Source organism: Tachyglossus aculeatus, chromosome 11, assembly GCF_015852505.1.
Source record: "Tachyglossus aculeatus isolate mTacAcu1 chromosome 11, mTacAcu1.pri, whole genome shotgun sequence".
NCBI classification, from domain to species: Eukaryota; Metazoa; Chordata; class Mammalia; order Monotremata; family Tachyglossidae; genus Tachyglossus; species Tachyglossus aculeatus.
In genome coordinates, this window is record NC_052076.1 from 60635379 (window position 1) to 60651398 (window position 16020).

General features: G+C 43.3%; 1 protein-coding gene across 6 annotated transcripts in view; it reads left to right on the forward strand.

Annotated features, from left to right (window-relative positions):
* ANKRD27 (ankyrin repeat domain 27) overlaps positions 1–16020 on the forward strand; it is a 72883-nt gene that overhangs the window by 53491 nt on the left and 3372 nt on the right. For 5 of the 6 annotated variants that reach the window (XM_038753426.1, XM_038753422.1, XM_038753427.1 and 2 more), the window contains 5 exons: positions 2523–2684; positions 5909–6020; positions 8918–8996; positions 10936–11008; positions 13502–14850. In XM_038753426.1, coding sequence (XP_038609354.1) covers positions 2523–2684; positions 5909–6020; positions 8918–8996; positions 10936–11008; positions 13502–13714 — 639 coding nt within the window. In that variant the 3' untranslated portion in view covers positions 13715–14850. Of the gene's footprint in view, positions 1–2522; positions 2685–5908; positions 6021–8917; positions 8997–10935; positions 11009–13501; positions 14851–15397; positions 15469–16020 lie in introns of those variants that run through there. The other variant, XM_038753423.1, reaches the window with a different exon arrangement.

Below are 16020 nucleotides of genomic sequence, written 5' to 3' on the forward strand. Positions count from 1 at the left end.
AGCGCTTACTATGTGCAAAGCACTGTTCTAAGTGCTGGGGAGGTTACAAGGTGATTAGGTTGTCCCACATGGAGCTCACAGTCTTAATCCCCATTTTACAGATGAGGGAACGGAGGCGCAGAGAAGTTAAGTGACTTGCCGAAAGTCACACAGCTGACAAGTGGGGGAGCCGGGATTCGATCCCATGACCTCTGACTCCAAAGCCCGGGCTCTTTCCCCTGAGCCACGCTGCTTCTCCACGCTGTTTCTGCCTCAATGCCTAGTACAGTGCTTGGCATATAGTAAGCGCTAAAAAATATAACAGTGATTGCTGTTGAACTGTGTCCCACCAGGCCATCTCCCTCAACCAAAACCATACAACAGTCCTTCAGTCGCAGATGTCGGTGATTATGTTTAACTGCTTCTTTGTATGTACATTTTGTCTTTATTTCCTCCGTAAAAGCCACTTTTGCTACATATGCGACATAGAGGTGACTCTGTCATAAACCTAGTGAAGTTTGGGGGGAAGGAATAGTCTTTCCAGTGGAGTTTAATTGCTCTTAATGTCACCGTTTTAAAGTGAAACAAGATTAGCATATTGTGCCCCTATAACGAATCTATCAGTAAATAGCATAACTGTGCGCAGAGCACTGTACTAAGCACTTGGGGGAATACAGTACGAAGCAGCATAACGTAGTGGATAGAGCGTGGGCCTGGGATGATGATGATGACGATGGCATTTGTTAAGCGCTTACTATGTGCAAAGCACTGTTCTAAGCGCTGGGGGGATACAAGGTGATCAGCTTGTCCCACGTGGGGCTCACAGTCTTAATCCCCATTTTACAGATGAGGGAACTGAGGCTCAGAGAAGTGAAGTAACTTGCCCAAGGTCACACAGCAGGCGTGATTCGAACCCACGACCTCTGACTCCAAAGCCCGTACTCTTTCCACTGAGCCACGCTGCTTCTGCTTCTGGGAGTTGGAAGGTCATAGTTTCTAATCCCGGCTCTGCCACATGCCTACTGTGTGACCCTGGGCAAGTCACTTCACTTCTCTGGGCCTCAGTTACCTCATCTGTGAAATGGGGATTGAGACTGTGAGCCCCACATTGGGCAGGGACCGTGTCCAACCCGATTTGCTTGTATCTGTCCCAGCGTTTAGTACAGTGCCTGGCACATAGAAGTAGTAAGAAGCAGTGTGGCTTCATGGAAAGAGCACGGGCTTGGGAATCAGGGGTCGTGGGTGCTAATCCCGGCTCCACCACTTGTCCCGCCCAGGGACCTTGGGCAAGTCACTTAACTTCTCTGTGCCTCAATTACCTCATCTGTAAAATGGGGATTCAGACTGTGAGCCCTACGTGGGACAACCTGATCACCTTGTAATCTCCCCGGTGCTTAGAACAGTGTTTGGCACATAGTAAGTGCTTAACAAATACCATTATCATCATCATTATTAATAATTAATAATACCATTAATAATAATACCATTACCATTAATAATAATAATAACACGTACGTAATTGCTGGAGTTGAGGGTGGGGTGAATACCACATGGCCAGTGGGCGCAGTCCAAGTGCATAGATGACCCAGGATAGAGAGGGAGCTGGGGAAAAGAGGACTTAATTGGGGAAGGCCTCCTGGAGATGTGACCTTAGTAAGGGCTTAACAAATACCACAATCATCATTTTTATTATTTCAAGTTTCTTAATCAATCAATCAATCGTATTTATTGAGCGCTTACTATGTGCAGAGCACTGTACTAAGCGCTTGGGAAGTACAAGTTGGCAACATATACAGTCCCTACCCAACAGTGGGCTCACAGTCTAGAAGATGTGACCTCATTATGTGCCAGGCACTGTACTAAGCGCTGGGGTAGATACAGACAAATTGGGTTGGGCACATCCTTGTACCCCATCAATCAATCAATCGTATTGAGCGCTTACTGTGTGCAGAGCACTGTACTAAGCGCTTGGGAAGTACAAGTTGGCAACATAGACAGTCCCTACCCAACAGTGGGCTCACAGTCTAGAAGGGGGAGACAGAGAACAAAACCAAACATATTAACAAAATAAAATAAATAGAATAGATATGTACAAGTAAAATAAATAGAGTAATAAATATGTACAGACATATATACATATATACAGGTGCTGTGGGGAAGGGAAGGAGGTAAGACGGGGGGGATGGAGAGGGGGAGAGGAAGGAGGGGGCTTCTAAAAACCCCGTGTAAAACCCCATGAGTTTTACAGTCTCAATCCCCATTTAAGAGCTGAGGGAACTGAGGCCCAGAGAGGTGAAGTGACTTGCCCAAGGTCACACAGCAGACAAGCGGCGGAACCGGGATTAGAACCTGGGTCCTTCCGACTCCCAAGCCCCTGCTTTATCCACTAGGCCTCTCTGCTTCTCTAGTGTTTCAACACGTTCATTGTTTGAGTTTGAATCCCAGAGTAGCCAGTGGGGGTGTCACCCTTGATTGTTTAAAGGGAGGGTGATTCTCCACCTTTTTCTTGGTGTAACATTTGATCAGAATTTCTCTCCTTCCAGCATGGAGCCTCCATTAACGTTTGTAACAACAGGGGCAACACGGCCCTGCATGAAGCGGTGATAGGAAATCATGATGTCTTGGTTGAGCTCTTGCTGCTGCATGGAGCGCTGGTCCACCTCAGGAACAAGAGGCAGCGCACCCCTCTCGACTGTGCCGAGCGGGTAGGTGTAGAAAATCTTTCATTTTAGAGTTCTGGGATCTGGAAATACTGTTGCCTGGACCTTTATTTGGTGTGAAGAGATGCTCAAGCAGTGGAGCACTCCAAGGAGGATGGTCTGGGTTTTTGGAATGAGTCTTTTCCAGTTGTTTTCGCCACTCACACTATTGGTCGTTGTGCAGTCCTGCCTCAGTTTTCCTAATTGCATACTCGAAACAATTGTTAACTCACTACATATCAAGGCTGTTTCATCTGTGGATCTAAAGATCAAGAACAGTGCTTTGCACATAGTGAACACTTAACAAATGCCATTATTATTATTATTATTATTTTCAAAATCGCTTTGCAATCCACTCATGGTATTTGAGCACTGTACTAATTGCCTAGGAAAGTACAATAGATTGGAGTAGGTTGACAAAATCCGTGCCCACGTGGAGTTTACGGACTAGAGGGGGAAGGGGAATAGAAGTGGATTCATTCTGAGTCAGTCATATTTATTGAGTGCTCACTGTGTGCAGAACACTGTACTTTTAGACTGTGAGCCCACTGTTGGGTAGGGACTGTCTCTATATGTTGCCAACTTGTACTTCCCAAGCGCTTAGTACAGTGATCTGCACACAGTAAGTGCTCAATAAATATGATTGATTGATTGTACTAAGCACTTGGGAGAGTATGATATAGCAATATAACAGACACATTCCCTGCCCACAACGAGCTAATGTTACTCAGCACCTGCCCAGTCTTGACTTCTTTCTTAGCCCTCCTATGAGACTTTTAGCCATGACCCTGAAAGAATTCAGGGGCTTCTCTCTTTCGCGTCTTTAGTAGCAGTCTCCCTGTGCAGGCCTTCCCTCTGCCCAACATGCACTCAGTTGCAAAATACTCTTCCATTCCAGACCTGTTAAGGCCTCCCTACCCCTTCCTTTTGGCAAAGAGATAAGCAAGTGGGTTGCAGGCTGAGCCCAAGTCTTAAAAGGTATTTAAGGCAATGTTACTAACTGAAGAGGAGAGGCAGATAAAACAACTAAGCATCTTTAAAGCCCCGTCTATTTAAAATATCTCTGACAGCTCAGGCCAGAGTAACACTTCACCTAGGAAGGTGCTGGTTGTTTCCAGAAAGCTCCTCATTTCTCGGGACTCCTCCCAGTGGGGAAGCAGTTTTAAGGAAGGATTATGAACACTCACTTGATGGCATCAGCTGGAGCAAAGCCAATTACAGGAGAGGATTAGGCAAACGGGAGGGGGCTTGAAAAATGGACAGTTAAACCTTCAGAACTGGAGGAGAGGGAGGAGAGGGAAGGTTCTAAAAAGGAAGGAAGTGTGTTATTCCTATTTGCCAGGAAGGCTGTTTGAACAGGATGAAGTACCCAGGAAGAATCGCGGGTGGTCTGCAAAGACCTGCTAAGGGGAAGTATAGTAGTGTTTCTGGTGGGCGGAAACCTCTTCGCCTTTATTCGGAACCAGTGCAGGATCAGGGAGAGGCATTTATTCCCGTATCTAGTCTAAAATCGGTGCAGCCGAAACCTCTGACCCAAATAAATAATGGTTCCCTGTTTACCACCAAAGAGAGTTCCAGAGTAACCTGAGGGTGTGTGATTTATGAATTCAGAGAAACTTGCCTAATACGGGACATATTTGGTATTCCCTCTCAGTGTCAGTAAGCCAGTCTGTGGACTAACCAGTCTGTCCTGAATGCTTCCCATGCCTTTGGGGATGGGGGAAATGAGAAGTGAGAAGCAGCGTGGCTCAGTGGAAAGAGCACGGGCTTTGGAGTCAGAGGTCAGGGATTCAAATCCAGGCTCCGCCAATTGTCAGCTGTGTGACTTTGGGCAAGTCACTTCACTTCTCTGTGCCTCAGTTCCTTCATCTGTAAAATGGGGATTAAGACTGTGAGCCCCACATGGGACACTTGATCACCTTGCATCCCCCCAGCGCTTAGAATAGTGTTTTGCACAAATACCATCATTATTATTATTATTATTTGGGGGTCATACAGTGGTGGCAGAAAACTACCGAGGCAACCTTAGGGTGGAACCCTCAGATTAGAGGGCTGAGCCTCTGACCATAAAAAATGACTGAGATGGGGGACTTCATATTTTTCAAAATGTAAGTTTTGAGGGGTTTTTTTTTTTGTCGTTCCTCCCCGCACCCCCACCATCATCTGTGCTGCACATGCTCGTTGTTGGTTTTTCTGCATACTGTTGGAAGTTTTAACTCTAGCAGCCTCCAGAGGCTACTACACATGTGTGGCAGTGCTTCAGCCACATCACACTGTGGCTTCGTAAGACTTAAGTGGAGCTAGTAGGGGAAGCCAGAGGGCCGTATACCTTGGTCCATGGATTCAGGCCTGACATGAACTGTGCCTCGCTCTACTGAAGAATGTAGGGGAATCAAGCTCAGAAAGGGCCCTTTGGAAAAACTGTGAATAAAAATGAAAACTTTTTTAGGTGGTGGGGGAGAACGAGTGGAACAAACGGCTCAGGTCTGTGCAGTTTGAAGAATTTCTGTAATCTCTCTTTGGCTACACCCGTTTACATTCTTCATCCCTCCCAAACTCATTCTTGACTCTCTGCCTCATACCTTTGCTCGGAGAACTCCCCCACCTTCAGATCCTCTAGACCGCTGCTTTCCCTATCGTTAAAGTCCTCCGGAAATCCTAATTCCTTCAGGAAGCGTTTCCCGAGTAATTTTCTTTCCTCCAGGCTCTCTCTTCCCAACCTCGGCTCAGCCCTTTTTCACTTGTAGCCATCTGTAGCGCCTTTGTGCGTACTGATTTATGTATTCTCCAACTTGAGGACTTACCTCTCTTTCCTTCCACTCTCTTTTTCCACCTATTTGAAAAACTTCATCTCCTCTATTAGAACGTTAGGTCCTTGAGGGCAGGAATTGTCTTTTTACCTCTGTGTAATCAATCAATCAATCAATCAATCATATTTATTGAGCGCTTACTGTGTGCAGAGCACTGTATTAAGCGCTTGGGAAGTACAAGTTGGCAACATATAGAGACAGTCTCCCAAGCGTGTAGTACAGTACTCTCTACACAGTTATCTCAAATTTGGTTGGCGGAATGGGTGAGTCTTCATTTGACTTAGAAGGCTGTGCCTTTCCGTATCACTTCTTTTATTCATTCAGATAATTATTGAGGGGCTTAATATTTATATTAATACTATTATGTGATTGAAAGATTTCAAACAGTTAACGTTGAAAAAGCCTCTTCTCACTTTATAGAATTCAAAGATTATGGCATTGTTGAAGACAGTACCAGACTGTGTTGCACCATCAGAAGATACGGGAGAAGATACCGGTGGAAAGCACTCTGCTCTTAAGATCAGGAAAAAATGTAAGAACTTTAATTAATATTTACATCTGTTGATGGAGGACTTTGGAATCCACTGATGCTTTCCCTGTCTAGTTTACATTTTACACCATTTTAGTTCATTTAAAATGTTGAAGCAGCATGGCTTAGTGGATAGAGCACAGTCCTGGGGGTCAGAAGGTCATGGGTTCTAACCCTGGCTCTGCCACATCATCAATCGTATTTATTGAGCGCTTACTATGTGCAGAGCACTGTACTAAGCGCTTGGGAAGTACAAATTGGCAACATATAGAGACAGTCCCTACCCAACAGTGGGCTCACAGTCTTGTCTGCTGTGTGACCTTGGGCAAGTCACTTCATTTCTCTGGGCCTCAGTTACCTTGTCTGTAAAATGGGGATTAAGAGTGTGAGCCCAATGTGGGAAAGGGACTGTGTCCAACATGACTGCCCTGTTTCTACTCCAGTGCTTAGAACAGTGCTGGCACATTCATTCATTCAATCGTATTTTATTGAGCGCTTACTGTGCGCAGAGCACTGTACTAAGCGCTTGGGAAGTACAAGTTGGCAACATATCGAGATGGTCCCTACCCAACAGTGGGCTCACAGTCTAGAAGGGGGAGACAGAGAACAAAACATATTAACAAAATAAAATAAATAGAATAAATATGTACAAATAAAATAGAGTAATAAATACGTACAGACATATGTACATATATACAGGTGCTGTGGGGAGGGGAAGGAGGTAAAGAGGAGGAGGAGGGGGAGAGGAAGGAGGGGGCTCAGTCTGGGAAGGCCTCCTGGAGGAGACGAGCTCTCAGTAGGGCCTTGAAGGGAGGAAGAGAGCTAGCTTGGCGGATGTGCGGCACAGACTAAGTGCTTAACAAATAACATTATTATTATTATCATTTCAACAATAGACTCTGTGCCTAAGTGTAGTTATTTACAAGTTACTATTGGGACTGTAGAGACAAAGGGTAGCAAATATCAAAATCTGGAGACTCAATTCATCTAATTTAGATGTACATACTATATACTCATACCGTTTCCAAGGGGTAGAACTTGAGGTTATCAGAATGATCAGAGTGCTGTCTGTCTGAAGAGAATAAAGATAAGCTTTCTTAGTTCTTGACACTGGCCATCAGCCTCATTGCGGGGTTAGTGGAACCGTTGCCCATATGGCTCTGGACCCCCCACTGCCCTTTGGGTAGGGCACTGAGCCGTAGCTAGTCTTCTCTAGTCCCAGATTTTGGGAGGGATTCTCCCACGTGAGCAGACTGCGGGCTACTTCTCCAGGCCACTGTCTGCTTCCCCTCTGACCCACTCAGACAACTTGGGTCATCTTTTGGGGATTGAGGGCTGGTGGAGAGAGTGAAGTGGGAACCCAGACTAGGGAACTGCTGCAGTGGCTACGTAACACTCCCCCCGCAAGACTAGTTTCTTCTGTCCCCCGTTTCGGTCGCCATCCAAATGGCAGAGGCCCTGGTCCAGCTGGCATCTCCTGGATCGGATGCCACGGCCACTGCTTCTTGGCAGGCACTGCAGCAGCAACAACGGCAAAGACACATAAATAAGTATTGGTTCCCCTTTCCCAGTCTTGGCCCCAAATTTTCCTCTTTCCTCCATTCCGCTGCCTTTTGTCTCTTCTCCTTTCTTCTCCATCGTCCCATTCTCCCTCTTCCCCATCTTCCTGTCATTCCATCAATGCCACGTTTGCAAGTGTCTAGTAGGGCACGGGCACTGAAAATGAACCACCACCTGTTTCTAACTCCTATGTCGATAAACACTCCTTTCTTTCATCAATTTGCCTCTTCTCCTTTCTTCGCCGTCTTCCCATTCTCCCTCCTCCCCATCTTCCTGTCATTCCATCAATGCCACGTTTGCAAGTGTCTAGTAGGGCACGGGCACTGAAAATGAACCACCACCTGTTTCTAACTCCTATGTCGATAAACACTCCTTTCTTTCATCAATTTGCCTCTTCTCCTTTCTTCGCCATCGTCCCATTCTCCCTCCTCCCCATCTTCCTGTCATTCCATCAACGCCACGTTTGCAAGTGTCTAGTAGAGCACGGGCACTGAAAATGAACCACCACCTGTTTCTAACTCCTATGTCGGTAAACACTCATTTCTTTCATCAATTTGTAGTTTTCCTCTGAGAAAAGGTCACTGTTGATTTAGAATTCACCTGAAGCTTAAAGATTTTTTTTTTAAGTTATCATCATCAATCGTATTTATTGAGCGCTTACTGTGTGCAGAGCACTGTACCAAGCGCTTGGGAAGTACAAGTTGGCAACATATAGAGACAGTCCGTACCCAACAGAGGGCTCACAGTCTAAAAGGGGGAGACAGAGAACAAAACCAAACATACTAACAAAATAAAATAAATAGAATAGATATGTACAAGTAAAATAAATAGAGTAATAAATATGTACAAACATATATACAGGTATATATCCAGAGAAAGCAAAATAGGGTAGAAAAGAAGTGGCCATTTTCCTCACAACATCATGTTGAGAAACTGCAACCCATTTTTGAAGCTGTTGGTTGGGATTCTGCCTGTCCGTCGCATTATTCTGTCCCCTTGGAAAATGTCCTGTAGAGCAGTTTGCTTTGAACAGCAATTGCCGTCCAAGTAAATGAGTGAATTTTGTTTTTTGAAGATCTTATTCCAGGTCGAATAAAGTATATATATTTTTAATTTGTGTTTTGCAAAGTCCACATTCTGCCTTTTCATTATGGGGGACAATAAACCCGTTCATCACTTATATTAGGAAAAAAGTATCTTCATAAAAATATACGCCCCCTGTTTAAAAGAAAATGAGTATAGTCTCTCAGGTACACTTAGAATAAAAAAAAAGTTTTGTATTCTAAGTTTATTTCATTTTTATTGTGGTTTAAATGCTGACTGATTCTTTCTACCTACAGTGAATTCAAAGCTGCCTGAGACACCGCCAAGTGATCCTTTTAGCAGACGATTTCAGTTTGTCCATTCAGTCGATAACAAGTAAGCAACCTTGTACTTGGGATCAGTTCTTTTTGGTCAGAAATTTTACTGATGGCTGTGACCAGAGGGGTTTAAGAAATTAAAATTCAGACTATTTAAATACAAAAATGCCGCTTGTCAGGAGTCTCCCCTTTTATCCCACTCGAGTCCTGCCATCTTGTAGCCAAACGTGATTCCTATGCCCACCCTGGCAAGGATCGATCGATCAATCAATCAATCAATCAATCAATAGTATTTATTGAGTGCTTACTGTGTGCAGAGCACTGTACTGAGCGCTTGGGAAGTACAAGTTGGCAACATATAGAGACAGTCCCTACCCAACACTGGGCTCACGATCAGTCAATCAATCAATCGTATTTATTGAGCGCTTACTGTGTGCAGAGCACTGTACTAAGTGCTTGGGAAGTACAAGTTGGCAACATATTGAGACGGTCCCTACCGAACAGTGGGCTCACAGTCTAAAAGGGGGAGACAGAGAACAAAACCAAACATACTAACAAAATAAAATAAATAGAATAGATATGTACAAGTAAAATAGAGTAATAAATATGTACAAACATATATACATATATATCGGTGCTGTGGGGAAGGGAAGGAGGTAAGATGGGGGGGATGGAGAGGGGGGCGAAGGGGAGAGGAAGGAAGGGGCTCAGTCTGGGAAGGCCTCCTGGAGGCCTCACAGTCTAGAAGGGGGAGACAGAGAACAAAACCAAACGATATTAAGAAAATAAAATAAAGGATTAGTTTTGGAGCAACTTTGCTGTAAAAGATTTTGACATAAATCTGTGCCTAAAATACTAATTTTCAACCAATCAAACAGCCGTATTTATTGAGCACTTACTGCACACACAGCCCTGTGCTGAACTTTTGGGAGAGTACACTTTTAGCAGAACTAAATTTTAGCAGAGCCACTGTGCAGAAAATCATTAGTATTTTGGAGTTACGTACCAATCAATCAATCAATCAATCGTATTTATTGAGCGCTTACTGTGTGCAGAGCACTGTACTAAGCGCTTGGGAAGTACAAGTTGGCAACATATAGAGACAGTCCCTACCCAACAGTGGGCTCACAGTCTAAAAGGCTAAGTCCTGGCCCTGGCTCCATGCCAGGAGTCCTGATAAATGCTCCGGTTAGTACAGCGGTCAGCACACAGTAAGCGCTCAATAAGTACCAGTCCAGGTTCACTTCACCCAGTCCTGTTCTCCTACTCATCTGCCGTCTTTGTGGGACCTCAGAAAGAGAAGTCTCCAGAGTCCAGACAGGTTGGTGATAAAAAGGGAAGGGATAAAAGGCAGCTCAGACCAGGCTGCATTGTATAGGCAGCCTGCTAATGATGATGATGATGATGGCATTTATTAAGCGCTTACTATGTGCAAAGCACTGTTCTAAGCGCTGGGGAGGATACAAGGTGATCAGGTTGTCCCACGTGGGGCTCACAGTCTTCATCCCCATTTTACAGACGAGGTAACTGAGGCACAGAGAAGTGAAGCGACTTGCCCAAAGTCACACAGCTGACAATTGGCAGAGATGGGATCAGGTTGTCATAGGCTACAATTCTTCCCAAGTGCTTATAGGCAGCTTGCTAATCAGGTAGTCATCATCAATCGTATTTATTGAGCGCTTACTGTGTGCAGAGCACTGTACTAAGCGCTTAGACTGCTATTCTTCCCAAGTGCTCAGAACAGTGCATTGCACTCTGTAGACTCTTAAGAAATACTAACAACACGAGACTGAAATCCAGTATTAAAAACAACCCCGTCAGCTGCGTTGCTAAATTGCATCACGAACTCTCTGTGAATCCCTCTATTGTTCTGTTGAGTGGGGCAACTTTAGATTCGGGTAGAATGTGTGAAATCTTCTCAATTTTTCCCTTAGCTTCTTGCCGACCAAAGCTTATATCTGTATCTTTTCACTAACTGAATATTTTGGGGGTTTTAGATCGAAAGCTTTGTGGGAGACTCTGACAAGAAATAGAAGTGTTCCCAATTTTGATGATGGTGTTGTACACCAGGTAGGTGGTCAGATTTGAGCTCTCTGGAGTTTTTTCTTTGAATATTAAGCTGCTTTTTGAACTTTACATAGGCCAACCTGGGAGCTGCAAAAAAAATCTCCTTTTTCGAACCTCTTATGGATGTTACGGGGTCTTCGGGCATTTTTCCTACATCAAAACTTTTTACTTTATCAATCAATCGTACTTATTGAGCGCTTACTGTGTGCAGAGCACTGTACTAAGCGCTTGGGAAGTACACGTTGGCAACATATAGAGACAGTCCCTACCCAACAGTGGGCTCACAAGTCTAAAAGTCTAGCAATACTCTAGTCTAGCAATACCCAACTAGAGTTTAATTGGAACTAAGTGGCATTGCTAATAACCTACAGATGCTAGATAATGCTCTAATTTGATATGGTGCTTCTGTTTCTAGTAGATGGAGAAACACATTCCTGAACAAAGAAGTTATTTGGGTGTGGGATTCAGTTTATAGGGTGAAGAGGCTGCTGAAATAGTACTTTGACATTTTTCATAATTGAAAGGATTATTGCAATTATTGCAATTGGTTTTAAAAATCTGTACACAGTTGAACGTGTAAGTGAAGTCTGCCGGGGCACAGTAAGTGATTCTGCATGTGACCATCCAAACAAGCCGAAACCTGTTTAAAACACTCAACGTTTGGAATTGGGCAGATGTAATGTAAACTAATTATTATTGCCTTTGCAATACAATTTTACCCATTCCTACTGGCCAGAGATAATAAATCAGTTCACTGAGTAATCACAATAAAACCTAGAATTTAAAAATTTCTACCACTGGCTGCCGATTCCAGCAGTGGGGCTTTAAAGCTTAGAGCAAAACAATTGTAGTAGTTTACTGCTGTCCATTAGATTTACTCCCTACAGTAATAATAGGGGTATTTAAGTGTTTACTGTGTAGTTTTCTAAGCACTGTTCTAAGCGCTCGGGTAGATGCAAGGTAATCAGGTTGGGCACAGCCCCTGGCCCACACAGGGCTCACAGTGTGGCTCATTGGAAAGAGCACGGGCTTTGGAGTCAGAGGTCATGGGTTCGAGTCCCGACTCCGCCACATGTCCGCTGTGTGACCTTGGGCAAGTCTCTTAACTTCTCTGAGCCTCAGTTCCCTCATCTGTAAAATGGGGATTAAGACTGTGAGCCCCACATGGGACAACTTGATCACCTTGTATCCCCCCCAGCACTTAGAACAGTGCTCTGCACATAGTAAGCGCTTAACAGATGCCATTATTATTATTATTATTAAATAATCATGATGATATTCGTTAAGCACTTACTTTGTGCCGAGCATGTATTACACACTGGGGTGGATACAAGCAAATCGGGTTGGACACAGTCACTATCCTATGTGGGGCTCACAGGCTCAATCCCCACTTTATTAGCTGAGGTAACAGGCACAGAGAAGTGAAGTGACTTACCCGAGGTCACACAGCAGATGCGTGGCAGAGCCAGGATTAGAACCCATGACCTTTTTACTCGCAGGCCTGTGCTCTGTCGTCTACACCATGCTGCCTCCCACCTTTTATTCACCCCTCCCTCAGCCCCACAGCACTAACGTACATATCAATAATTCATTTCTGTCTTCCCCCCTAGACTGTAAACTCATGGGAATGTGTCTACCAACTCTGTTATACTCTACCAAGCACTTAGTACAGTGATCTGCACACAGTAAACCCTCACAGACGATTGAGTAATTATAATCATAACATGGGAATACCATAGCGTCAAAAACTAACATGACCCTAGCAGAGGTCATTTTACAAACCAGAGAAGCAGCATGGTTTAGTGGCTAGAGCACAGGCTTGGGAGTCAGAGGAAGTAGATTCTGATTTGGGCTTCGCCACTTGTCTTGCAGTGTGAACTTGGGCAAGTCACTCCACTTTTCTATGCCTCAGTTCCCTCATCTGTAAAATGGGGGTCAAGACGGTGAGCCCCATGATGGGACCTGGACTGTATTCAGCCTGATTAGCTTGTATCTGCCCCAGTGCTTCGTACAGTGCCTGGCACATTTATAACAAATACAATTAAAAAAAAAACCAAAATAAAAGGCCATACTTATTTCTCCCGTTCCCTCGCACAATAGCTTTTTCCCTAACTAATGAGATCCCATTCTACTTTTTCCCCAAATAATGAGATCCCATTATCCCAAAAACCCTTGAGGTGTTAAATCCTGGGGAAAGCTTTGAAGTCTGGTTAGAAGGTGGGGTCCTGGTGGGAGGTAGAATTTTTGAGCCTTGGGACTAAATCCTCACGTGCCTACTGTTTTTGTCCTGAAAATAGACCTCTTTGTGGTTTGGAAGCATTATAGCGTGTATTTCAAGAGTATATCCATGCCTACTCCATACCTCGTATTTCCTCAGAGGGTGAAAGTGCATTTGAGAAGTTATGTTTGCTTTTGGGAAGAAAAGCAACTTCTAATTCAGTTTATTAAAGGTGAAAAGCACTAACTCCCTCTTGCCATTTCTGGTTGGCCGTTCAGGGTGTTGAAAAAGCTCATCATACTGAGCAGTTGGACCAGGATGTACTTCAAGCAACTGCTGAAGAAAGCAACACAAAGGAAGCCCTGAGAACTAAAGAAATACAGCAGAGGCACCCCATCGGTGAGACAGAAGTTCCAGAGAATCCCCAAAGTCTTGATAATAGTGATTTATTAGTGCAAGAGCCTATTAATCCTCCGTCCGAAGATTCCTAAAACAGTAACCAAGAATTATTTATTGGCAAAAAATGGAAGAAACAGCAGAATGATGTCACTGATAGTTGAGGTTTAGAGGCTATACCTTTCCAATGGACTAGAAGAGTGTCCTCAGCTAAAAGTTCTTGGTGGGCTTGTACTTTAGAGAAGGAAAGTAAAATGTTCCATTTTGGGGACACAATTTGTGACTGAACCGGTGGAAAATGGTCGAGAAAGTTGTCTGCACCATTTGCCCCCTCCCTCCAAGTTAAAGCACTTAAAGGATGAGCAAAAAGGTTTCAGGGACACCAAATCTTGGGTGATGGTTTGGTTTCATTCAGGTTTTGGGGTCACTTGATTAGCTTATGAGAAAATTCAGTACCAGGTTATAACTCCTTTCTGTTGAAAGGTTACGAACTATATAGTGTGTAATAGACTTAAATGTTATTTCACTATCACTTTATAATGAACTGGGCGAAGCTGTTCGAATTTGCTAACAAAATGCAGTGCAGTTACTCTGCAGAAAAATCAACATTTGAATCCCTGCAAAGCAGAATTTGAAGCTACACTGTCCAAGTCCCACTTACATTTATTTTTAGTGAGTAAACAGGCATCCTAAATTTGTCCAGCAGTAAGTATATGAAAAAATCTTTTTTTTCAATCCCTGCAAACATGCACAAAGATTTATACCTCTGCACCTGTATTAATGAGAACCTGCACATTCACGAAAAGCTCCCCTCCCTTAAAATGTTACCTTTGAAGAATGTCACAATAGATATTCGATTTGGCACATCTCTCCTTACAGGCTTTCAATTCAAATTCAACTTTTATAGCACAAAGTTAAAATGATTTTGGTTTATAATGTTTCATCAAATTCACATTTGTTCCTTTTATAAATTTATATAGAATATTTTGGTTTTATTTTTTTTACTACGGTGTCAATAACCTGGGTGAACATAGGAACTTGTCCTTAGTTTGTTTTCAGATGACTTTTTAATAGAAAAAAATGGCTTGTGCATGCTCTTGGAAACAGGTGCGTGCTTATAGAAAGGAGGGGTTGTGTATATTTTTCTATGAAGTAATTTATGATTTCTGCTAATTTTCTAATGTGCCTTGGATATGTGCCAAATAATGGAAAGAAAGAGTAAAACTTACTGTTCCTGAAAATGTTAAACTCTGGCTCCTTATTGAGTTATTAATATCCTACTTCTGATTGTTGACTATCACTTAAATTGGACTTTTGCTAATTTCCCTGGATCCATTCTACCATCCTTTTCTATGCAAACATTCCTTATCTGGGGTTTGGGTTACTAATTGGCAAGGACAGTTCTCTAAATAGGAATTTTTTAGCACTCTAACCCGAAAGCATCTATATAGCATTTTTACACATAAGGTGTTTAATGTATTTAGAATAAAGGTGGTGGATAGAGCACAGAACTTTTCTAAGAGGGCAACCTCCCATGCCTCAGCTTTCACAATAATTTTCTCCTCAAGCACGGTGTTAACCAAATTGCTAATCGACTCTATTAAGGGCCAACCCTGAGTAAAGAGCATTACAGCTGTTCTCTGATTTTACTAATGTTTAGTCTTACACCTCCAATGCGATTTTTTCTTTTACCCACTATGCAAAATTTGTCTCCCCAAATGAAACCACCAAATTAGTATTTCCCATGACATAAAACGAGCCCCAATTTTTCTTTCCAGATTTATCTGCAAAATCCATAGGAAAAGCGGGCTCTATGAACAGCAGGCTAGATGACATTTGGAGGTAACAGGTCAGTTAACCTCCTGTTATGTGTATCCAAATTTCCATTTTTCATGCACTAGTTGATTTCAAGGAGTTAATGAGTTTTGTGCAGTACTACATTGAAAGTATTCACCAATCCATCTACAAAGAGACGATTTAAAAGGCTGCCAATTTTCACACCTTCCATTCACTGATCTCACCTGATTTGGGGGCAAGTTGGTCCCATTTAACTCAATGTCCTTAGCCTCAAAAGGCTGAAACACCAAGGTTTCTTATTTATGTCTGTCTCCCGCTCTGGAATGTAAGCTCATTATGGGCTGGGAAAGTTTCTGTTAATTCTGCTATTCTCCCAAGCGCTAATTACAGTGCTCTGCACCTCATAAGCACTCAGTAAATACTACTAATTATCCTCCTTGACTATGTTATGAACTTAATTAGCCCTTTAAGATACTATTTTAGGTCATAATGAAAACCACGTTTGTGTTGCGGGCAGGGGATGTTTCTACCGACTCTGTTTTACTGTGCTCTTCCAAGCACATAGTACAGTGCTCTGCACACAGCAAGTGTTCTCAAATACCAT